The following is a 22,391-nucleotide window of genomic DNA, read 5'->3' as shown; positions in this document are numbered from 1 at the left end:
GGTCTGTAGAGGGCAGTGAACGTGGATGGGCTGTTCAAGCAAGTTAATGAAGTTGTCGAGTGTGCGTGGAAGATGCCGTGTTGTGTTTGTGGAAAAACAGATCGATCGAATCGAATCCAGGGGATCAAAAAGTCCCGCCAACAAGTAAACACACACAAAGCCGGCAAGCGCAGGCGGCGGCGGCGTGAAGCACAACAGTGGCCGACCGCCAAGCGTCGTCATCCGCGCCGCGACTTTCAACGGCCAGCCATGAAGATGCGAGAGCCGAGGGGTTGGACCACGTGATCGTGATCGTGCTTCATCTTTGCCCGGCCTTGCCGGTCAAGATCTCATTCTATTCTTCACGTTGGCCTGCCTCAGTATACCTCAGTATACTTTTTGCAGTGAATGTCCACGCTCTTTAATCCTGACATGCTGGGTTAGCGGATAACCCAGTCAGCATGTACAGTACTAGGTCATGCTCTTGGGCAATTCCCTGGCCATCAACACGGATCGACCCTTTGTTCCCCGCAAAATGCCACAATGCCTGGCTTTCAGACATTTCTGACTGCGCAGGGCTATCCTATTGCCTCTCCCTGTGGTAGCCCCAAGATTCGAGACCCGAAAGTGCATCCGCGGAGCTGCACTGCTCTGGCGTCATGGGACGCCCCAGGCACTGGCAGGCAGGTTCATCTTAGTCGGTCAGTCGGCCGTTGTTCTCCGTACCCAAAGTCAATTCTTATCGGGAATTGTGGTTTCGCCATCTCAACCTGCATATCACAATTCCAAAAAGTGGTGTACTGATCGACAGCCACATTGGGAACTGCCCTTCCTGCTACAGTATCCGATTCCGCTTCATCTGCTTATCTGCGGGAACACCGCAGGTGTCCCTGCAAGGACAAGCCTCGGCCTAGGGAGGCCGTTGCTGCACAGCTACCCATGATAAAGACGTTAGGTGAGTCCCAGTCGAAGGTGATCAGCATCTCCGCCATCACCCTGTCTCAGTCTCGTGTCAACCTCAACCAGTTCTCTGCACCTCTCTCTTTTCTGATGCTCTTCTATTTTACCCCGTCGTTCGTTGTGCCAAACATCTATCATATTAACGAACATGATGACGTCCACTGCTAAAATGACGCCCTCGATCGAAACTCTCTCTCAACCGGTAACTCTTCCATGCGGGCTGACTCTTCCGAATCGCCTCATTAAATGTCCCATGCAAGAGACCTGCGCAGAACCACCCTACTTCGATCCGCCCGTGGAGAAGTTTCGCACACTGTACAAGACCTGGGGTTCTGCCCAATACGGCATGCTTCTGACAGGTCAAGTACAAGTTGACCTACGCTTCCTCTCCGTTGCCGGTGACGTGACTACGCGGCGCGAGTCACTTCTCGAACCTACAATAAGCAAGTGGAAAGAGTGGGCAAAAATTGGCCAAGCAAATGGAACACCAGTCGTCGTGCAAGTGGCCCATCCAGGACGCATGTCTCCCGCCGGCGCAGGAGTACGCCCCTCTGATATGCCCGCCTTATGTCCTTCGGCCGTACCTGTAAAGATGGGCGACGGCTTCTTTGACAAATTGGCGTTAGATAAACTGCTCGGTACGCCGAAAGAGATGTCCGTGGCTGAGATCGATGAAGCTGTGGAGAACTTCGTGACAGCAGCAAACGTCTCGAAAGAGGCAGGTTTTAGTGGCGTGCAAATACACGGTGCGCACGGCTTTCTCGTGTCGCAATTTCTCTCACCATATACGAACAGAAGAACGGACGATTATGGAGGCACTCCCGAAAAGCGAATGAAGTTCTTGAGAAGGCTTGTTGAAGAGATGCGGGCAGTGGCTCCACCACCCTTCGCGTTGGGCGTGAAGCTGAACAGTGGCGACTATATGGATGCCGACGCGGGCGGACTGTCACAAGACGAAGCACTAGAGCAGGTGAGGTGGCTGTTAGAATGCGGAATGGTAGACTTCGTCGAGATCAGCGGAGGCAACGCCGAGAGCACGTCCTGTAAACTACGCGGCAGTTTCAACAAAAAGAGTTTGGACAAGGCGCCCAAGCGGGCGAGCACACTGGCACGCGAAGCATGCTACGCCGAATTCGCCGAGCGTGTTATGGAATTGCACCCGAAGATCCCGGTACAGCTGTCCGGCGGATTCAGAAGCAGAAACGGCATGGCCATTGCCGTGGAAAGCGGCCTGTGCCAGCTGGTTGGGCTGGGACGCAGCGCAGTCCTGGAACCTTCGCTGCCCAGGGAAATCATCTTGAACCCAGAGATCCCAGACGACGAGGCACTCGCGATGTCGCACCAGATCCGCGGCTTGTGGTTCGCTAACTTAATTCCTGCAAAAGTGGTCGGCAGTGGGCTGGGAATACAGTTCTTCTACTGGAACATGCGCAGGCTGGCTTCAGGGTTGGCAAGCGATCCTTACGCGAGTGTGCCGTACGTGGTGTTCAGCAATGCGATGCAGATGGTTCGAGAGGCGCTTAGCGGATCGAGAGACAAGTTGTTTGGGAGGTTTAGAGATCTGGTCGCATGGCAGCGCGTCAAGGCTGATTAGTCATTGACCTTGGGAGAAATTGCATAGATGTATCAAATGTAACCTCCGGTTTAGCGCTTTGCGGACTGCAGGTGAGGGTTGTTTTCAGGCTCGAAGTGATAGAACAAACGGCAGAATGAGTATCATCAGAATGCATCAAACGTCACGAGGATAGCATAAGATGCTGGGAGGCATCATACCTAGGTAGTTAGAGCCTGTCACCAGTCACTACTAGACATAGCCTTGATGGTGAGGCTGAATTATGTAATCGAACCCCAAAGTCACGTGCAGCCCTTCCTGCAGTTTGTAGCGCATTGTCGCGTCTGCGTCTTGTATGCGATTTAGATCAATAGGAAGGATTATTGATGTGCAAAACAGCCCGCCACATTGTACAATGCGTTTGCAGTTGATCTAAGTGGAGTAAACGAGTCTTTCTCACTCCAGTCATACTCATTACAGTTGATGTGGACGCCTCCAGTGTTGCAAACCCCGAATCCCTTCCCCGTGTCGAAAAGTTAAGAGGTTCCCAAAACATGAGTTCGAAGCGCAGAAGCGGCCCTGCAGGCTCGCCCGACGACTTTGCGGACACGCCAGATCCCAAGCGACGCAAGCGTAACGACGTAAGTCCATCACGCCCATTTATTTCCTGACAACCTCCCTACGCCCAACTTCCAACAACCACTGCTGCACTCGACGCCGCGACAACACCCCGCAGCGCAGTGCAGCGCAACCCTCATCAGCCTATACAAAATTATGGGCACGCTCGTACTGCGCATGCCCGGCGCAGAGTGCATCCATCCCGAACCACTGCGTCCACCGCGAGCAGTGCACTCTTAGCCATTTTGCTAACTCCGCTGTTGTCAGCAGGACACGCATTTCCCTGATGTCGAGAGTCCAGAAACCACAACTGAAATCGGACTGAAACTCATCAGCTCGCTCAAAAAGTCTCAAGACAAGAATGGTCGCAATGTCGCCGTCCATTTTATCGATCTGCCCGACAGGGATGAATACCCTGATTACTATCAGGCAACCGCAATGCCGCTATCTTTGAATATGATAGAAGAACGGCTGAAGAAGTTGGAATATGAGAATCTGGAAATATTGGAGTCGGACTTGAAACGGATGGTACAAAATGCTAAGGACTACAACCACTACAAGTCCAACATCTTTGAGGATGCAGAACGTATCCGCAAGGCACTGTCCAATTTCATGCCAAAACACAATCCCGCATATCTACGGTCAGACTATCGAGCATATCCAACGCCCATACCTGATCACCTTGACCAGCAAAATGACACCTCGACTCCCTCAGAACCGTCCGTGCCAACCGAAAAGGTGAAATTAATCTTCTCAAACAAGAGGCGCCAGAGCGAGGCGAGGTCAACTCCTGGCGTACAGAAGACCAACTTGAAAGAGGACCAGTTAAACTTCCTCAAGGAGTTATCAGAGCAAGAAGATGCCATGTAATTTTCCTCTATTATTCCGTGGCCCCGAGTCCGCATGAACTGACGCTACAATGCAGCAATTTCGAGGAGAGGGTTTCGAAGAAAGATTATCCCGACTATTACAAAGTCATCAAGAAGCCCACCTCTATATCAGATGTGCGAGATCTGGTGGAAGGCGATGCAATTCAGGATTGGGATGCACTTGCAAGGGAAGTGCGGCTGATCTGGGATAATGCAAAGGATTACAATCAAGAGGACTCAGACATCTATAGCATGGCCGAGAAGCTCGAGGTACGTGTGTCGCGAAATTACCACTCCCAGCCTTGCTGATCTTTGATAGGGCTGGTCCGAAGATACCATGCAATCGCTCGGTGCAGCACCACGAAGGAACTTCAAGCTATCACTATCTCAGCCAACCAAACCGAAAGCTCTGAAATTGAAGCTGGGGTCATCCACGCCGACGCCGAATATAGCTGGAGGCACGGTAGACAATGACTCGCTCAAACGGCAGAAAGAAGAAATGGGTGAAGCACTGAACAGAGCTCGCCGAGCAAGTTCAAGAGGCACGCAAGTCAATGGCTCCACGCCCGCGCCTTCTGATGCTGCCATCAGTGTTCGACGTAGTGTGTCGGTGGCTGCAGAGCAACCAGACGCCACAATGACCGAAGCCGACGGGACAGGCACTCCTCAACCACAACTATCTTCTAAAACACCTCAGCCTTCTGGATCAGTGTCGGCACCAACGCCTGTAAGGGAAATGGACACTCCGGCACCTGGAGCACCCCTCACGAACGGTGTCCGCAGCCACGAGTCAGCAACACCGCAAACTACTCGTGGAAACGCCTACGATTCGAGCCCAATACCTTTCGAGCGACAGTACCGCGACACAGGGAAAGGTCTGGATTCAGCACTTTTAGGGTCTGTCATCTTCATGACCAACCCGAACACTCCCAATGATCCCAAATGGAACCTCACGCGGCGAGCATCAGCAGCACGAACACAAACGTCTGCGTTTATCACGCTGCCTTACAATTATCGCGACGTTCGCATCATTCCTCTCACGACGCCCGAGTTCAAATCGCGCACGAGACATCGGGTGATTGTCATGCATAATATGCATGTCTTCCGGGAACCAAACTCGACGGTCGCGGGTGCGTACGATTTCCAACTTGCGCCTGGAGAGAATACTCTGTCGGTGGAAGTGTTGGCGGATTTGAAGGACGGTGAGAGGAAGGATTATGCCGGCCCGCAGTTGCAGTTCGATTTTGAGAAGTGTACCATGATTGTCAATATTAGTACGCAGATGGCCTAGTCACTACTGACCGGTCGATTGATTGCGTGTTTAGGGGGAATGAAATCTCCCAGTTCACATTTAATTCTTGTGGAAGCCTTGGTACTGCGAATCAAATTGCATGAGCATTATTCTTTTCGCTGTTCAGGGGATCATGAGTGGTATTGGAGGAGCCGCTTCTTTCGAGATATATGTGGTCACAATGTCAGTGTCCAGGAGAAAATACAAATTAATCCTTGTTTCAAGTCCCATTGCATTTCATTTATATTCCCAGGCCTGATGGTCCAGCATGATAAGAGTAACATCTATACAATACATCGAAGCGGACAGACCACACAGTGTTGAGACATCAGAGCTTCATTACCGCATTTCTAGAGCAGCACAGGATTTCCACCCAGCGCAACAAACAGATGAATCCTCCCCTGCTCCGAGAATCTACTTGCCAGCTTTCGGCCCAGCCACACCAGCACCAATCACGCTCGGCAATTCTTGACTGCCCATGCTATAAAGCATACCTATCGCGCCTGAAATCAAGGCTGTCATGGCAATGCCGAAGCTGGCGAAGAGGATGAAAGGTATGCTGATGTCTTTCCTTTCACATGCCGCACCACCCCACTGTGTGGTCTTCTTCGTGCCGTCCTGGTTCACGTGAGCGATCGTGGTCCCGCAGCGGCACTTGAAGCAGTTGGTATGTGCTCTGTAGCAGTTGCCGCGGCCGGAGCAGAAGTTCGTGGTGTTCTGGCAAGAAGATTGCGAGGAGAAGCACTGTGGGATCACGGATGGTAAAGTGAAGTTGTCGGAGGCGTTTGACGATGCTAGTGTGTCGAACACCAACGCCGCGGTCGATGATGGGAGATCGAGGCGTTCTTCTTCCGTCTCTTGGGCGGCGCGGGCGCGATTGTGATGGCTCTTGGACGGCGCGGAGAGCTTCGATGGGAGGAATAGAAGGGTGGACTCAACGTTTTCGGTGGCGGAGAAGTGCTTGAGGATGCGGATCAGAGATCCAAGCTTCGACTTGGCCTCTGAGGGTTTGCTGGGTAGGAAGCCGTGAAGGGTCATAATGACGGGGGTGTTTGGGATCTCGGAGGCGGCGAGGCATGTTTTCTCCTAGCATGACAGTCAGCTCATACTTTGCTCTGAAAGCTATGAAAACGTACGTCTTCCAGAGGATACGAAAAAACCACTTCCACTCCCTGAGCATTTGGTGTGTTGAGACTGGGAGGTACGATGTACTCGCAGATGTTATCCTTCTCTTGTCGGCTTGGTACAGCTTTGAAGTCTGTAAGAAGGTCTTTCGTCGGCTCCTGAATCCATAGATCAGGCATGGCTGCATCAAGATCATTGATTTTCAAATCCACTCCTGTTATTCTTATGAACAATTTGCCTGGTGCGTCGGTTTTCTTGCCATTCGCGAAAAGCGGTGCCTGGTGACCTCCGTATGCGTCGATGTCTTGCAGTAACATCTCGTTGGTTATTCCAAGGTATCGGTCTTCTGTCAGGGCTCTTCTTCTGGAGATGATTGCGCTCGCCATCTCGGAGTCGATCATCGCCGTTGATGAGGACATCACTTTGCGGTCGACGGTGTATAGATATGCGCCTTGAGCAGCGACATACTGCAGTAGCCCTACGCAGGACAACGCGGCGGTGAGGAATTTCATCATTCCTGTTGCCAGCTCTGGATGAGCTGTAGGATGCTGGCAACTGATTGAATGCGGAGGTGATTGTGAAGAAAGTCAGGTCTGTACGATATGAACTAACGGTAATGCAACGAACCCACCTAAGACTGCAGCTACGTATTGGAGTCGATCTTCACGTGCCCACATCCAAATTCCCATCCATGACATGTAAGAAAGCCACTCTTCGTATCCCTCACTCTTCAATCTTCAATTTCCGATTATGTGCTGGTGATCTTTCTTGCCATGACCCCTTGTCGGCAAAGACTGATTCATCTGAGTTGAATTCCACGACGGTGGCCTCGCGCTTCGTGACCTATGCACTTCACTCCAGGCGGACTAGCCTGGTAAGACGGATCATCAATCCTCGTGAGCGATCATGCCCGTCGCTGATGCATCTCGATGCTCCGCTATCTGTTCCGTCAAGCGCGGACTGTTCGCGTCCCGCTTAAAAATGGAGAGTTCGATATACAAAGAGTGACAGTGAAGCGCAAGTCGAAGTACGTCTTCGAGAGGATACATCTGTACGCAGAGACTTACCCGTGCTTAGAGTTGACATTTCTCGCCTTCTCACTACATTCCTTATCAGCTATTGCGTGGTTAGGACCGTAAGCTATGTCCTGTCTAGGGGAGATAAGCAAAGCGATAGCCGTATCGACGCCGAAAGGTGGAAGAAAGAGCTGGAAGGACAACAGGATGCAGTCGCCACGGGGTCTACGATTGCCGAGCAGGAGGGGATCCCATTCATGCTACCTATATGGCTCCGTCGAAGGCGATCGCCTCTATATACTGCCGATGACCCTGACTGGAAAGCTTTCCAGAAGGCCCAACAGGACAAAAAGTTGATGTCCGAGATGAGAGTGGCCATCATTCAGTTGTTGGAGAAAGAGATAAACAAAGACAAATGGCGACCATCTATACAAGCGATCAATGCAGGCGGCAAGATTCAGACTCGATCCAGTCTGATCCTCGTGCCGCCACTATTCCCGCCCGACATCTACGAAGTCCCTTGTGTCTTCGTGGTTCCTGGTGGACTTAAGGTGGGTTGGCGACGATTGCCACAACACATGGGAAGCAGACTGGATCATATATTCCACCCAGTGGTATTCACAGATGCCTTTTACGTTGCGTTCCAGGTTTTCTGCAAGACCTCTTACCAGATAACACATGCTCGGCTCACTGATCGTTTCAATTCATCGAAATCATCTTCTGCCGATGGCGTACCCCCAGCGGAGATAGGCGAGCTTTCCCAAACCGAGGAGAAAAAGGTCAGCGAAACTGAAAAGACACTTTCTCGTCTGGTGTCCCAGCGGCAGTCGGAGGATGACAAGGCCATTTGGCTGCCGTTTTTGCACGGCGAATACGGAGAACGCCCTGCAATGCGAAACTATCGTGATCTCGTCAAGTCAATGACATACCGCGGTGCTATCGACGAGGCCTGTGGTATGTTTCGTGCGAAATGGATTATTGGCCTTAGCAACATGCAAGCAAAGACAGCCATCAGGGACGGCTGTACCATCGAAGGAACCGTTGACCTCGTCGGTGTGCGAGGTGTGGTACGCCTTTTTGTGTTGGTGGCATACTCTCCGGAAAGCAACGCCATCACTAGTCCACTTGTCATTGTTCGAGCAAACATCGTTCCGCACGCTGCCAGATGGCATGATGAAAAGTATGGAGCACCGGTGGTCAGCACGTCGAGCCGTGAAAAGACAGTAGAACAATCGCCTTGGAAAGATTCAAAAGTTGGGCCCAGAGCTCCTGAGTCAAGGGCTGACACGGAAGGAAAGGAGAAGAAATGAGTTGTGACTAATCGAGAACATTTCGAGCATAGCGAGGAGCCGGATCGAGGAATATCGAAGCGTTCCTTGTCGTGTATTGCACACACTGGGAGGGACCATGCCCATCTCAGGAGATCGGTGGAGTTTTCATTTATGTGAAGCGACTCGGTGAAAGCGGGAGCGAAAGGCCTTGCTTTTATCGTCGGAGATGACACTTCTCCCAACTCCTCACTTCGAAGACTTTGAATAGCCAATCAGCCTTTTGAGTATAGTGTTACACTTTGCCGTTGTTTCTCCCGGATGCTTTTGCTTTCCTCGTCTCGAAATGTGGTGGAGAACCAGTCAAGTCAATACACATATACTCCCACCTATCCATCCAAAACCTTGACAGCCGCCTCAAACACCTTTTTACACTCGTCCTGGCCCTTCTTGACCACATCCTCCATCTGCTTATGCGCCTTCCGCAGCTCATCTTGAATCACCATTTTCCCTAGCTCCATCTTGCGAAATCGTTTTTGCGCATCCCCTCTGGCGTTCCTCACATCCTGACTCGCCCGGTCAAACACTTTCTTAGCTTCCTCGCGGGCCTGGGCTCTCGTCTCCGCCGTCGCAGGCGGCACTGGGACATTAAGCAATAATGGGTTTGTCCCGTCCGGCTGCGGCACCAGACTGTGCGGACTCGCTTGGATTGCGGACGTTATTGGTTTCACGTGCGCCTCCTCCGCACAATAGACCTGCAGCATCCTCCCACCCTTTTGTACCACGCTGGCAATGTCGCCCACCTTGGTACGCTCGTGGTGGGGACGACCACCATGCGTAGCGGCGCCTTTGATATTCAGTTCAACAGGCAACGAGTCGACCATATCAGGTGTGATCCGGCCGGCGTCGCGTGTCTTGAGAAGTGCATCTTTCAGTCGGGCGACGGCTTTGCCGATTCCAGCATTCAATTCGCTGAAGTCGTATGGGTCGACCTCCGCGTCGCGGTTTCGAGTGGCCGCATTGTCGGGGATGTGTTCGGCCTTTTTGGGAGATGTCACCTCCGGGGACTTGCGTGCGGATTTGGAGGACGAGGAGGACTTCTTTAGTAGGTGTGATGTGCTGCTAAAGTGTCGGAGTGGTGCTGGTGCTGCCGAACCAAGAGATGGGTTGCGAAAACGGCATGCTAGGCACACGACTCGGGTTGACAATGGTTTAGGACGTGACAAAGAGAGAAACTGAGAGAGGAGCTTCAGAGGTGCGTCTGTGCTTCTTGAAGCCATCTTGACTGAGTGTCACCCAACTTACAATTGTAAACGTAGCGCACAGCACTCGTACCTGGTACTTTATCGACACCCCAGGAATTTGTTTGAATTGACCTCGACATGGGCCGGAGATTATCCGGCTTACATAACCCAGCGATGTAGAGAGCAATGCTTCCAATCTGAGAAATCCAGACCATTACAGTACAATGCCGGCATTTACCTGCAATCCAGACTCTGGAGTGACCCCCAAATGGCGGCAGGGTCTTTGTGCATCGTGCTCACTTTCAAGCGGAGCAGGATTATCACCATGATTAAGAACATTCTCGCTCTGATTTATGGACTACCGTTTACAATGCATCTGCCCATGTCTATGTCGGCTACGATGCGGATGCAAGACCGCTCGTGTGAGAGTTGATGGACCAGGGGCGTTATGTCCTGGCCTTGTATAGGGTAGCCAGGTCCAGCACCTCGCCAGTTTTGCTCGCGACAAACTCATGCGTCAAATGCGTGTGGTTGTGGAATGTCAGACGACTCCAGCCAAATGTTCTATTGAGGGTGTCCAAGCCAAATCGAGAGTAGTCTTGCAACGGGTATTGGAGGGCATCGAGGCCGTCGTAGTGACCGGCAGCACCATTGGTGATATACCACGGGGCTTCGGGGTTGTTCAGGCCAGCCGAGTCGATGACTCCATTAGCCAGGGGGTTCTGTCTCTCGTAGACGTGCGCGTGGCCCGAGAGAACCAGGTCGACGCCGTACTTGATGTACAAAGGCTCAAAGACATCTTTGCACGTCCAGCAAATCGTGCCGCTCGCGTTTGCATGACTCAGGTACCAAGGACGATGGCCGGCGACGATCACCCAGGGGGTCTCGGTGCGGTTGACGCCGGCAAGGTCGGCTTCGAGCCATTCGGTCTGGGCTTCCAGCGTCGTGTTGAAGGGCCCGCCGTCTTCGCCCTCGACCCCGCCTGGTTCATCGGGAGCGATGAAGCCGTGGCCCAGATCGGTCTCGGTGTCAACCTGGACAAAGTGGGTCATGCCGTGGTGGAAGGAGTACCAGAAATTGCCTGTGCCCCCGGATTCGGCGCTCGGCATACGGAAGTGGTTGCGATAACCGGTAAAGTTGGTCTGGCCGGGAACGCAGATGCTGACGTTGTAAGTTATGTTGTTGGTTTTGTCGGCGTAACCGCCGTTGTCGCAATTGGCTTCATGGTTACCGGGACCGACCATGTATGGCTTCACGGCAGTAACTGGACTCAACTCGTCGTAGAAGTCGTTGAGAATCGACTCGTAGACGTGGTATCCCTCAACGGTGGTCGTGTTGGGTAGAAATCCCTGGATCTCCTCCTTCAACCAGTAGTCGGCGTAAGCAAGGTCACCGGCTGGGGGTGCAACATTAGTGATACCAATTGATTAGAGATGGGGACGCACGTACGATGCCAGAGGAAATCAAATCCACTCTTAAAGTTGTCCAGGGATTGGATGGTGTTGATTTCGCCTGGAGTGAGGGTGTTGTTCACGGAGACGCCGGTGCCGGCATAGGTTGTAAGACCTTGGGCGCCCATGGTGCCCAGGTCAACCACGACTGCAACGGAGAATGCTTCTGGCTGTCCAGCCGGTCGACTAGTGGTGAAATTGTATGGACAGTGTGATTGCATGTGGAGCAGATGTTCTGGGAGGTAATAGTAGAGCGTATCTGGCTCCAGGCCCACGATCTTCACATGGTTATTGTACGTCAAGGAGGTCGCATAGGTGACAGAAACGTTGGACGATGCCGTCATGTTCAGGTCATTGGATACCAGGCCGTAATGGACCGTTGGATTGTCCAACTTCTCGAAGGTGTTCCAGCTGACGTACATTCCAGTGTCACCCGCATAGGCAAGACGAAGCTGCGAGTTGATGGTACTGTTGGTGGCAGCTTGGGAGAGCTGAGTGAAGCCAACAGCCAGCAGACTGGCATGTATGAAGCGTACCATTTTCTCGCTGTCCTCCGCGATGGTCGAGCCCTGAGGATGTAATTTGAGAGTAGGGCATTGGGTACCATGGTCAGAGGATGTTCTGCGACTTTATACTTGTATAGGACAGACATTGAGCCGCTTTTTTAGGTACAGCCAAGCGTTATGAAGCAATACTGGCTGCAAGGCTTGATGACTATCCGCAAATTGTGCAAGGGGCGACCACTGCTTACCGTCCGGGACAGCACGTGCAGGCCGCATCCCTGGACCTCCTCGGAGGCTTGACGTGGGATGCAGCGAGCCTTGCCAATCGTTGTTGTCCGTGCATTCTCACAGCCAATGGAATATATGCGGTGACAGAGAAAGGTACCAACGAGAAGCGCGCCGTTAGTCAAGCTAGCAAGGCTCAGAGCCTAGCATGTAAACGGGAGGTCGCAGAGTTGATGATTGGGGACAGTTCTTTGACGACCCAGCGAGTTCTGTACATCAACAAACCCTCGTGCAAGAGGCTTGTCTATGGCGTGCAGCCTCCTCCCTCACCGGGACAAGAAGCGTAGCAACCGTGATTGAGGCGCTCGATGCTGCGACCACAGTATCGTGGAGTACTCACGCGCTGTTGTCTTCCAGTGAGGATCCTGAGAAGAACTTAACCATGGAGAAGGCCTGGGAACAGTTGGAGAACTGGTGCAGAGCGAATGGTTTGGCCGGTCCAATGGGTCATTGTGTGTTAAGTATCACTGTGGTGGAATCTTTCAGAGCGACGCACGCTGGCCCCAGTCCGAGATTTTGTACTCCATCGGAGGAAATCTTTAAGTCAAGTATACACGAGTGTACAGCTACAATTATATCGAAAGAAGTCCGCGTCGACGCTAGCAGTGTTGTCCCTATAGGCCATCCACCAGTCGCCCCATTTCCGGTTGACAGGGATCCCCCTATTGACACTTTGACTCCCACCAAAGTCGGCCTTGCGTGGCATCGGGGCACAGGAAAAGTTTTCATCTGATAAGATTATCTCCACTCACACATCAAGCCACCCATTCCAACGACCAATCCTCCCTCCTAATCCCTTCCACGATGGCACGCCCAAAATGATACAATACGGGTCGTCGACTCTGGGCATATCTGGGCATGGAGCCTGCAAGTCAAGGGATAGGTTAGATAGCCAAAACGGATTTCTTGGGTAGCGCGTGCTGCGGCTACAGTCCTTCCCGATCTCGGCCATGGCTTTCGAAGGTCGAACTATATGAACAGCCTTGTCCCTCTTCATTGGGTGTACGGCCCAAAGACTGCTCTCTCGTTTACTCTCTCACGCCCGGCTTTCCAGCATGCCGTCGAACGAAGGTGCTCCCTCTGCACTACTGACTCCATTCAAGGTGCTCGTCTTGGGAGGATCATATGGAGGACTCGCAGGGGCTCTTCATCTATTGGATCTATGCAAGGGCAGACCTTCTCGCTTCGCTTCCGAGCCGACTGAATCCAGCAAGTTTGGCAGCTTCCCTGTTGACATCACAATCGTGGATGAGCGCGATGGGTACTGTGAGCCAATCCCGGTTCTGCTGCGTTCGACCGTCGTGGTATTGACCGTACATTGCAGATCATTTGATCGGTTCACCGCTTGCGCTTGCTTCGCGGGAGTTTGCTTCGAAAGCGTGGACAAAGTTCAGCGATCTTCCAGCTTTGAAGGACATCCGCTTCATTCAAGGAAGCGTCAACACCGTTGACTGCAAGAAGAAGCAAGCAGTCATCACCGAGACGCCTACCCAATCGTTATTGGAATTGGACTATGATTTCCTTGTGGCAGCTACCGGTCTTCGAAGGGTCTGGCCAGTCGTGCCCCAGACTCACACTAGGGAAACCTACCTGTCCGAGGCCGGCGACCATATTGAAGCGGTAAGGAGAGCCAAGGAGGGAGTTGTTGTGATCGGTGGAGGTAAGATAAATAGGAGCATCGAGGAGTGAGTGAACTAAGATGCTGCAGGTGCTGTGGGTATCGAAATGGCGGCTGAGCTCAAAATGGTGCTGCCGAGCCAAAAGGTCACCCTCATCCATTCCAGGGACAAGCTGTGCTCCTCTGAACCCCTTCCCGATGAGTTCAAGGATAGATGCCTGCTCACGCTTCGCGAGGGTGGGGTGGAGACAATCATGGGCCAGAGAGTGACTGAGACGAAAACATCGCAGTCCCCTGATGGTGAGACCACGTGGGAACTCACGTTGGCTGACGGGTCGAGAATTCGTGCCAGCCACGTAATCTATGCCATATCAAGGAGTGTCCCTTCGACGACATATCTTCCTGCATCGGCTTTGGATGAAGAGGGCTACGTCAAAGTAACCCCAAGGTAAGCAAGCACGAACCAGAGTCTCCAGGATCGAGACTGACACCACGACAGACTGAACATCTCATCTGACTCACCAAACTCGCTCTATCACTTTGCGCTTGGTGACATGATAAGATGGTCGGGTATCAAGCGCTGTGGCGGGGCGATGCATATGGGGCAATATGCAGCGCATAACATTCACCAGTTGATGCTCAAACAGCTCCATGATATCGAGCCCGAGTTCATGGAATTGAATGAGTTTCCGCCAGTGATGGGGATAGCCATTGGTAAGCAAGGCGTGGCATATTGGAAGGAAGCAGGAACCGCACATGGAGTGAGCGTCCTCGAAACGTTCTTTGGTAATGACTTGGGCAACACAAGTACGTGCATCGTTCGAGACACATTCTCGCTCATTAACACTGACGCTGTGCAGTTTGCTGGAATCATCTTCAACTTGGACACGAAGTCCCCATACCCAAGCCGACACCAGCCGCCCCAGATGCCGCATAATCTTCTCGCATTGGTATGGACCTTGTCATGCAAAGAATCTGGAATGGAATGGCGTAGCACTGCGAGGTCATGCTGTCCATAGCTTCGTTAGTGGACCATCTGGACCGTTGACCGGATCTTCTTTTGGCATCGCCACCGCAGTCGTCTCTTGCCGGAACACTTCCAGGTCGATTGGTTCTTTCCCTAACTCATTGCGCCATTTTGGCGCTCCCTTCAGTAATGGAATCAGTGTTTGCGTGATGATTTTGGATTTTGGGGAATGTATCACTTCTGGGTAAACTCCGATATACCTGTAATCTTGACTCGACTGAGTGCTGCAATGGGCCGTGCCAGCTGGCAGGACAATGACATCTCCAGCCCTAACGTCAATCTCCTGCCCACCACCAGTATCGTTTTTACCACATCCGAGCAAGAGGGTGGATTCGCCTTGAAATACGCCTAAAACCCCCCCATAACTGTTCGTCAGCTTCGCTGCTCGTTCTCAAGCTCAAGCGATACACCAACGACATTCGGCACCATTTTAATAAGCCACAGACTAAAGCTCACCGTAGCATTCGTGCGTGTTGGGATGGAAGTGGCGGGTACTGATGTGCCCCCAAGTGCCTCCCTGGATCCAAGCATGCGACTCGAAGAGTTCTTTGCTTTTGGCCTCGGAAAGCGGCAATGGTAGACAGTCTCGATATATCAATACCGGAAGGTCGCTGTTCGGCGCATGCCTATTGGGCTCGAGATAGTATGTTTCCGGTTGATATACCATGATAGCCGGGAGAAAAGAGTCTCGAAGCCAGGATCGCGGTGTATAACAGCGGAAGATTGAAGTGCAGATAGTCTCTAGGGCGCTCTGCTAGAACCAGCGAGGTTATTGGGTGATAATGTAAGCAACCTCTCCGGCTGGGCAGTCCGGGTAATGCCCAGTGAGAGGCGCCAGTACGGCCTGAGGCCGACCCTGGACTTTCAGAATACAGTAAGGACTTGGTGTACATCTCCTCACAAGAAGCTGCACAAGCTTGAGATAGATTGGGAGCGATTCTAGTCCTCGCACGACTTCCTGAAGCACCTTATTCATGCCCGTCTCAGATGGAAATACTTGTCTTTTCGGAGAGCCCTATTCTTCAAGCAGCGGCAAGGCTCGAATCCCAAGTAGGAAGGTACGGTCGATACCGAACATCGGCGTCATAAGGGTGCAGATCACCGATGCAATTTTTGGGGGACTTTTGCCGCCCTTCGACATGGTGTATCAAAGGTCGGCATTGTCTCTGTGCCCTTCAAGCCAATGCTCGCATATAGACCGGTCTCATCAATCAAGACCGGAGCACTGAAGTCTGTTCCCATCGTGCGCAACAGTCTTTACCGCCACCACAAAATTATTCACAATTACTCAACAGCCAACACAATGACCCCGTCCATCGAAGAGTCCAACTCCAATGCCGCAACACACAAAAAGGTCAATGCCTGGCAACAGCCCGGCCCAGCAGCCTACGACTTCCGCAGCGATACCATAACCACGCCGACAGAGTCAATGCTGAACGCGATCATCAACACGACCCTCTTGGACGACGTCTTCGTCGAAGACCCCACCACCAATGACCTCGAGTCATCCCTAGCCGAATTGTCCGGCCACGAGGCTGCCCTGCTAGTCATGTCCGGCACGATGGGCAATCAGGTCGCACTACGAACACACCTGACGCAACCTCCGCAATCCGTCCTCTGCGACGTACGAGGACACATCGTCAACTACGAAGCCGGCGGTGTGTCCTCGTTGTCCAGCGCCATGATGATCGCCATCTCCCCCAGCAACGGCCACCACCTGACGCTCGAGGACGTCAAAAAGCACGCCATCATCTCCGACAACGTGCACGCCTGTCCCACGCGGGTCATATCTCTCGAGAACACCCTCGATGGGATGATCATGCCGTTAGAAGAAGTCCGGCAGATCTCCGCCTTCGCCCGCGAGCACGGCATCAAAATGCACCTCGACGGCGCGCGGATCTGGGAACTCGTCGCCGCCGACGCAGGCAGTCTCCCCGACTTCACAACCTGCTTCGATAGCGTCAGCCTGTGTTTCTCCAAGGGCCTCGGCGCTCCGATCGGCAGCATCATCGTCGGTTCAAAGTCCTTCATCACCCACGCCAGACGCATACGCAAGATGATCGGCGGTGGCACGAGGCAGGCCGGCGTGATCACTGCGGCCGCCCGTGTCGCCGTCCAAGAGAACTTCGGCACCGGACCTCGCGGTGAGGGAGGCAAGCTGCGCGCCAGTCATGCCCGAGCTCGCAAGATCGCCGACCTGTGGCGCAGTCAAGGCGGCAAGCTCGCGAAGCCGGTCGAGACCAACATGGTCTGGCTGGACATTGAGGACGTCGGCTATTCGGCGGAGCAGTTTGCCGAGCTCGGAGCCACCGAGGGTCTCAAAGTCATTGGCGGCCGACTGGTCGTGCACTACCAGATCACAGACGATGCGGTGGAGCGGTTAGGACGGATCATGGACAAGATGCTGGAGGAACGGAAGAGCAATGGCACGAATGGAAGCACCAACGGTCATTGAAATCTACCCTATCCACTCCAATAGAAGAGGTGAATATTGAAAAGCTTCCTATTCCACCTCAATCGTTGGCGAGCTCAGCTCAGCTGCCTGAAGAACTAAAACTCACAGAGTAGAAGGGGCGTCCCCTGAACCCCTCAGCCCTTGCTTTCAAGACGCGGGTAGTCGTACGCGCAATTCAAGATGACGAACCGACTTTGACCTTGACTCTGACGCTGACGCTACCACATGCCCATCCGCGCCGTACAACAGTGGAGGACCCGTACAAGATCATCCTCCCCATCCTCAGACACTTTTATCCAACCGTTCCTCCCCCCAAGAATCGTGGGACCCCCAGCACCTGTCCAAGATAATCGTATCATGTAAGAAGCACGCGCCTGCTGCTGCGCTGAAGTAGAAGTCGAAGTCGAAGTCGAAGATAATTCGCGGCGCCGCCGAATCTGCAGTGGTGAAAAAAGGCGAAAAAGGGTCAAGGCAGCGGTTGTGAAGAATCCGCACGCTGATGGAGATGATATCTTTTTGAGACGAGCGACAGGAAGCCAAGAAGCGCAAGGTCGTGATAGCAGAAAAAGCTCACAATGCATGCGCAAGCACTCTCGTAGAGGCCCCAACGGAGCAGTAGTAGAACAACCTCTGCAATGGCTGTTCCCCAGCAAGAAAATGAGCCGTCAAGCCGACCATGATAACAAAAGAAAAGATATGTCGTCAGATTCGTTTCAGCGATGGACCATTCGATGGTCCCGTTCTTCCTCGGCCAGCGCGTACCATACCGGCCCTAATGCTCCGGGACAGTCACCATCATAGACCAACAAGACAAGAACGCCATAACATGCTGGAGGTTGTTTTGGTGAGAAAGTGTTTTTTCAACCCGGGACGCCCATTGTACCAGGCTTTGGTTGGAAGCTGTGCCTTCCGGAGCCTCCCACGTGACTGCCGGCGCTGCCTGAGCTGCCAGCTCGTTCCCTTGCGTAAGGGCTGTTGGGTGCGCTAAAATTGAAATCATGATTGGGGCCAGATGTAGCTGATGCCATGTTCTGCACAGGCCGCACAGAACTCTGCTTCTGCCATGCCGTGGTTTGAGACGGGTCGACGTCCACGCGGGTAGCGACAGGGCCGAACGAGTTTGTTGCAGAAGCTGGACTCCGAGCTGGGCCGTCGGGGGCCTGGACTGTCTGCCTCACGACTTGACCTTTTGCGATGTGGCCATACCTCGATAGAATCTCCTTGGTGGTGATTTCTACAGGTCCAACATGAAGGCTGCTATCGGTCAATATAGACTGTAGATCTTCCGGCACCTGAGCACGGTCAGCGAGGGTGTTGTTTCATCGTTAGAGATATCCTTACCTGGCAAAAGTAGTCATTGTATTCGATCAAGGTATTGACGGCTTCGATAGCGAGGAAGCTGTCGTCAACTTGTGGGACGGCTGGCTGTCTTGCGTTTGGTGCTTTTTCTTTGGCATACAGAATGTTTGGCGCAACTACCGTGGCCAGATTGTGGATGTCCATCTTACTGCCGGATTCTTCATCCACTTGTGAAAATGAAGCTGTCCACTTTAAGAAAGAGAACAAGACCTCCATAGTATCACGATGGCTCTTCGGCATTAGACAACAGGTCAAGTGCAGTATTCTCCTCCGGCACTCTTCATCTGCGATCTTTTGCGACGTGATCCAGAGCTTGTGCAACTTGAATGTAAGCAAAGGCTCAGGCATCTCTCTGAGGAATTTCTTGAGCAAAGCGGCAACTTGAACAGGGTTTTCGCGATTGAGGTCTGGTGTTGCGTTCGAATCGATGGCTTCAGAGGCCTCCTTGAGCCGCTTGATGTTACCATTCTTTCGGAACACACCTTCAACTGACATGTCCATCTGCTTCATGGCAGAAACGCAATCATCAACGATGGCAGGGACGCTGAGGGCACCAGGACCGACTCCATTGGTAGATTCGGCGCCTTCGCGCTCGACAAGTGTTTCCAAAGGGACACCAAAGATACCTTTTTTCTTTGCTTTGCCGTCATTCCGGAGCGCACGGCTGACCTTGCCCCAGAAAGTCTGCTTTCTTGTTTCGATCAAACCCAACAAATCTTCCAAGGTGTATTCCTCATCCAAAAGTGGCTGCATTGAAAGAACGGCTACATGCCGCACAATGAAGTATTCAAGAGCAGATAATTCCGAAAAGTATCGTTTGGTACGCAGGGGGTTAGGCTCACCCGCCAACAAGTCGTTGCCGGCAGACGCGGCTCTTTGATGGCCATTGATCAGTCTCGGTTCGTTGCCGCGGTGTCCAATGAGATTCGTGCCTGCATGGCGAAATGCATTAGGTCTTTGCTCTTTTGCTTGCTCAGCAGCCACAATTCTCGGAATGTCGTCCAGCGTCAAACCGTCTTGGTTTCCAAAGGTTAATTCAGGTCGCATCCTGCCATCAAGGTCACGCTCTTCGACTATCTGGAATCCGCCACGGTTTCTTCCATCCTGGCTGTCCCCGCCTTCGGAGCCCGGACGTATCCCGGTTGGTCCATAGAGAATTTTCGACTCGCGCGCCTTTCGGAAAGTTGTGGAAAGCGTGCGTTCATTTCGAGTGGAGCGCAATCTCTTCATTTCACCGACGGTCTGTTCCAAAGAGGACTCTGGCTGACTTGATCTTGATACCCCGGCGTAGGAACGGGAACGGGATCCCATCTTCTGATGTGGATTGAGTTGTTCACCAGTCGGCGATACATGATGACCCTCCGTTGTGTTGTAAGGGCTGAGATTGGGGTCATCAGAAGTGTGTGGCAAAGTGCCGCCAGACTTGAGCACTTCCAGCAGCCTTGCTAAAGCTACCCGCAACAAAAAGACATATTGTTGTAGTTTGGTGACATTCGAGAATCCCGAGACTGTATCCTGAACCCGTCTCGAATGATCCGTGCAGTACACTTTTTCCTCTCTTTCGCTGTAGACTGCATTTGCAAGGTCGTTGGTCAGGTCGCGTTGACATACACTGCAGATAAGGTGTGGTGGCTTTGCGTGCCAACGCCGGCCGTAGATCATGACACACTCGTCGTCGATTGGTTCCAAGCACCCTGAGCAACAGTCGGATTCTTGGCTTGCAAGGCCTGCCACACTTTCTGCTAGGTCCAATGACTTCATCTCCTGCTCTTTGATTGTCTCGAGATCTGCAAGCTCGCCCAGGAAGGCATGGAGACCTTCTGGAGTGCCTCGCTCCCGTTCCAGCTTCAATGCTCCTTGGAGCCCGATTCGGATGAGAAGCTTCAGGTAGTGGGCCAAGCCAGTGACGAGAGACAAAAGTTCCTGAGTGACTCCCAGCTTGCGTACACCTGTCTCCTGAGTCTTGGAGAGGAGCGTGAAGAAAGCGACCACCTTCTTGCAGAGTAGTTTGGCTTCCCTGCCGTAGCCAAGTTCTCGCAATCCTGCGGCTGCCACCAGAGCTGCAAGTGTATCGATTGCTCCAAACAAGATGTCAACATGCCAGATGAACTTGCGCGCCACTATCACTCCATCAACATAGACACCATTGCTGACATGGAGAAGCATATCTGAGATGCAAGAAGCGGACGATTCTTCGAAAGTTGACAGGGTACTCCAAATGCGGTAGACTTTGTCCTCCATCTTCTCTTCGTCTTCCTTGACTAACTCTCTCTCATCCTCGGTGACCGGGGCATTGATGTCTTTCCCTGCTGAAATGGATCCGGATTGTGCTAGCCGCACGTTCCAAAACTTGTGAATCATGTAACATTCCGGATGCCAGTGCTGATTTTGTCCATTCCGAAAAATCTCAACGAATTGTTTGAGGATAGCGGTTTGACAGCCATTACATCGTTGGGCGAACTGTGTGGAGTAATGGTAGTGACAGTAAACTTTGCCGTCGTGTTCGTAGTAACTGTCTTGTGCACCAAAGACTGTTGGACATACAGAGCAGGTAAAATGCTCGATATGGTATTTGCGGTCAAGCGCAGTGATATAGGAGCCACGAAGAGCGCCTCCACATTCGAAGCAGAGCAGGTCTAACCGCCGAAAATAGTCCGTTTCGCAAAGAGGAAATTGTCCGGAACCATCCTCAGCATCGACAGGGAAGAACTTCGAGGCGACAATCTGTCCGCAGTCGGCGCACTTGAAGCAGTCGAGGTGAAATGTGCCACCTAGAGCGCGCACAAATTGACCTGTCAACGGCTCGCCGCATTTTTTGCATGTCCGCATCGACGACCCAGGTGATCTGCCAGTACTGCCATTTGTTCTTGATCTGCTCCTCTCATTACCGCCAGGCCCGCCTAAGGATCTTTTTCTGCCAGTGCGACTGTCGCTGGAATATCTGGCATCGCTATCGTATTGTGCATCGTTAGGATTACCATTTGAGGAATTCGGTGGGTGTCCGTATGCGTTGAATTGGTTATTTCCGTTTGAGGGTGTATGCTGATGTGATGCTTCGTTCTGTGGGCGTGGTGCACCGATTGTGTATCTTATTGTTGCGGCATTGCCCTGGGGCTGCGACTCATCGAGCGGAGCCGCCATATCTCGAAATCACCGCTTTTTCCTTGCATGTATCTGTCCGATTCTGAATGGGTCAACATTCGACGCCAATCACTCTGTGCACACAGCGGTCAGTCGAAATGCCCCTATGTCTTGGTGTTTCCTCCCCTTCCTTTGTACAAAATCGTCAAAGGGCTTCTCTTTGCCAACGCAGACACTATCCATGCAGTATACACAGTGTCCAACTTCGATCGAGATTGAAACGAGGGGAGCGGCAAGCGGTGTGTTTATCAGAGGGATTTCGGTGACCCGGGGCGCAGAATAGTGGCTCAATTTTACAGCGTAAACCACTATTTGGGCGCTTTGAACAATGTCTTGAGGAATTTCATGCAGGGAAACGCGACTGTCAACGAAGGAGTGTCGATCGGGAGGATTGGGTGAGTAGTCTCACGTGGGAGGCGCAGTGCATCGACCTCCGGCGTGCAATCGGCAACGGGACGCGTCCGAACGAAGTTGCAAAAGGTAGGACGACCCTGACGACAGGGACTGCAGACGGTATGATGAAGAATGAAAGGGCAATGCCGTATGTGGTGTCTTGTCAATGTCAGATGAAGTGAATTGCTATTTAGAGCGGCTCTCAATTGGTGTTAGCGCCCTTTTCTTAGCGCTGTC

At 52.6% G+C, this 22,391-nt stretch overlaps 10 protein-coding genes across 10 annotated transcripts; 5 read left to right on the top strand and 5 right to left on the bottom strand.

Annotated features, from left to right (window-relative positions):
* Positions 1 to 1,108: 1,108 nt before the first annotated feature.
* EDD37DRAFT_658731 (uncharacterized protein) lies at positions 1,109 to 2,533 on the top strand (the record flags this gene model as incomplete). The annotated part of the gene is made up of 2 exons (XM_062818999.1): positions 1,109 to 2,422; positions 2,444 to 2,533. 2 exons carry the CDS (start codon positions 1,109 to 1,111, stop codon positions 2,531 to 2,533), a joined length of 1,404 nt encoding a protein of 467 aa, XP_062668563.1.
* Positions 2,534 to 2,868: 335 nt separating this feature from the next.
* Positions 2,869 to 5,480, top strand: EDD37DRAFT_635613 (Bromodomain-containing protein). The gene is made up of 4 exons (XM_062816925.1): positions 2,869 to 3,132; positions 3,377 to 3,975; positions 4,035 to 4,248; positions 4,298 to 5,480. The coding sequence occupies exons 1-4, from the start codon at positions 3,046 to 3,048 to the stop codon at positions 5,267 to 5,269; spliced, it is 1,872 nt and encodes a 623-aa protein (XP_062668562.1). The 5' UTR covers positions 2,869 to 3,045; the 3' UTR covers positions 5,270 to 5,480.
* Positions 5,481 to 6,993, bottom strand: EDD37DRAFT_635611 (uncharacterized protein). Its single transcript, XM_062816924.1, has 2 exons — positions 6,406 to 6,993; positions 5,481 to 6,355 (listed from the first exon to the last, which is right to left on the bottom strand). Exons 1-2 carry the CDS (start codon positions 6,907 to 6,909, stop codon positions 5,684 to 5,686), a joined length of 1,176 nt encoding a protein of 391 aa, XP_062668561.1. The 5' UTR covers positions 6,910 to 6,993; the 3' UTR covers positions 5,481 to 5,683.
* A 97-nt stretch (positions 6,994 to 7,090) lies between these two features.
* EDD37DRAFT_484051 (uncharacterized protein) lies at positions 7,091 to 8,894 on the top strand. The gene is made up of 2 exons (XM_062813268.1): positions 7,091 to 7,421; positions 7,472 to 8,894. The coding sequence occupies exons 1-2, from the start codon at positions 7,324 to 7,326 to the stop codon at positions 8,718 to 8,720; spliced, it is 1,347 nt and encodes a 448-aa protein (XP_062668560.1). The 5' UTR covers positions 7,091 to 7,323; the 3' UTR covers positions 8,721 to 8,894.
* Positions 8,895 to 10,196, bottom strand: EDD37DRAFT_484052 (ribosome recycling factor). The gene has a single exon (XM_062813269.1). The coding sequence runs from the start codon at positions 9,956 to 9,958 to the stop codon at positions 9,068 to 9,070; it is 891 nt and encodes a 296-aa protein (XP_062668559.1). The 5' UTR covers positions 9,959 to 10,196; the 3' UTR covers positions 8,895 to 9,067.
* EDD37DRAFT_484033 (Phosphodiesterase/alkaline phosphatase D) lies at positions 10,164 to 12,227 on the bottom strand. Its single transcript, XM_062813267.1, has 2 exons — positions 11,372 to 12,227; positions 10,164 to 11,318 (listed from the first exon to the last, which is right to left on the bottom strand). Exons 1-2 carry the CDS (start codon positions 11,910 to 11,912, stop codon positions 10,369 to 10,371), a joined length of 1,491 nt encoding a protein of 496 aa, XP_062668558.1. The 5' UTR covers positions 11,913 to 12,227; the 3' UTR covers positions 10,164 to 10,368.
* Positions 12,228 to 13,216: 989 nt separating this feature from the next.
* Positions 13,217 to 14,716, top strand: EDD37DRAFT_651933 (pyridine nucleotide-disulfide oxidoreductase AMID-like protein; the record flags this gene model as incomplete). Its single annotated transcript, XM_062818410.1, has 5 exons — positions 13,217 to 13,427; positions 13,486 to 13,821; positions 13,870 to 14,227; positions 14,279 to 14,586; positions 14,640 to 14,716. 5 exons carry the CDS (start codon positions 13,217 to 13,219, stop codon positions 14,714 to 14,716), a joined length of 1,290 nt encoding a protein of 429 aa, XP_062668557.1.
* On the bottom strand, positions 14,508 to 15,574 carry EDD37DRAFT_484029 (uncharacterized protein). The gene is made up of 3 exons (XM_062813266.1): positions 15,263 to 15,574; positions 14,985 to 15,154; positions 14,508 to 14,927 (listed from the first exon to the last, which is right to left on the bottom strand). The coding sequence occupies exons 1-3, from the start codon at positions 15,471 to 15,473 to the stop codon at positions 14,784 to 14,786; spliced, it is 525 nt and encodes a 174-aa protein (XP_062668556.1). The 5' UTR covers positions 15,474 to 15,574; the 3' UTR covers positions 14,508 to 14,783.
* Positions 15,575 to 16,109: 535 nt separating this feature from the next.
* On the top strand, positions 16,110 to 17,261 carry EDD37DRAFT_566740 (threonine aldolase; the record flags this gene model as incomplete). The annotated part of the gene is made up of 1 exon (XM_062814108.1): positions 16,110 to 17,261. One exon carries the CDS (start codon positions 16,110 to 16,112, stop codon positions 17,259 to 17,261), a length of 1,152 nt encoding a protein of 383 aa, XP_062668555.1.
* Positions 17,262 to 17,981: 720 nt separating this feature from the next.
* Positions 17,982 to 22,050, bottom strand: EDD37DRAFT_484026 (paxillin). The gene is made up of 2 exons (XM_062813265.1): positions 18,603 to 22,050; positions 17,982 to 18,553 (listed from the first exon to the last, which is right to left on the bottom strand). The coding sequence occupies exons 1-2, from the start codon at positions 21,759 to 21,761 to the stop codon at positions 18,122 to 18,124; spliced, it is 3,591 nt and encodes a 1,196-aa protein (XP_062668554.1). The 5' UTR covers positions 21,762 to 22,050; the 3' UTR covers positions 17,982 to 18,121.
* Between the last annotated feature and the right edge of the window lie 341 nt (positions 22,051 to 22,391).

This window comes from Exophiala viscosa (assembly GCF_022695815.1).
Source record: "Exophiala viscosa unplaced genomic scaffold EDD37scaffold_8, whole genome shotgun sequence".
NCBI classification, from domain to species: Eukaryota; Fungi; Ascomycota; class Eurotiomycetes; order Chaetothyriales; family Herpotrichiellaceae; genus Exophiala; species Exophiala viscosa.
The sequence above is the reverse complement of the archived record's forward strand: the minus strand, read 5'-3'. Positions and strand labels throughout refer to the sequence as shown.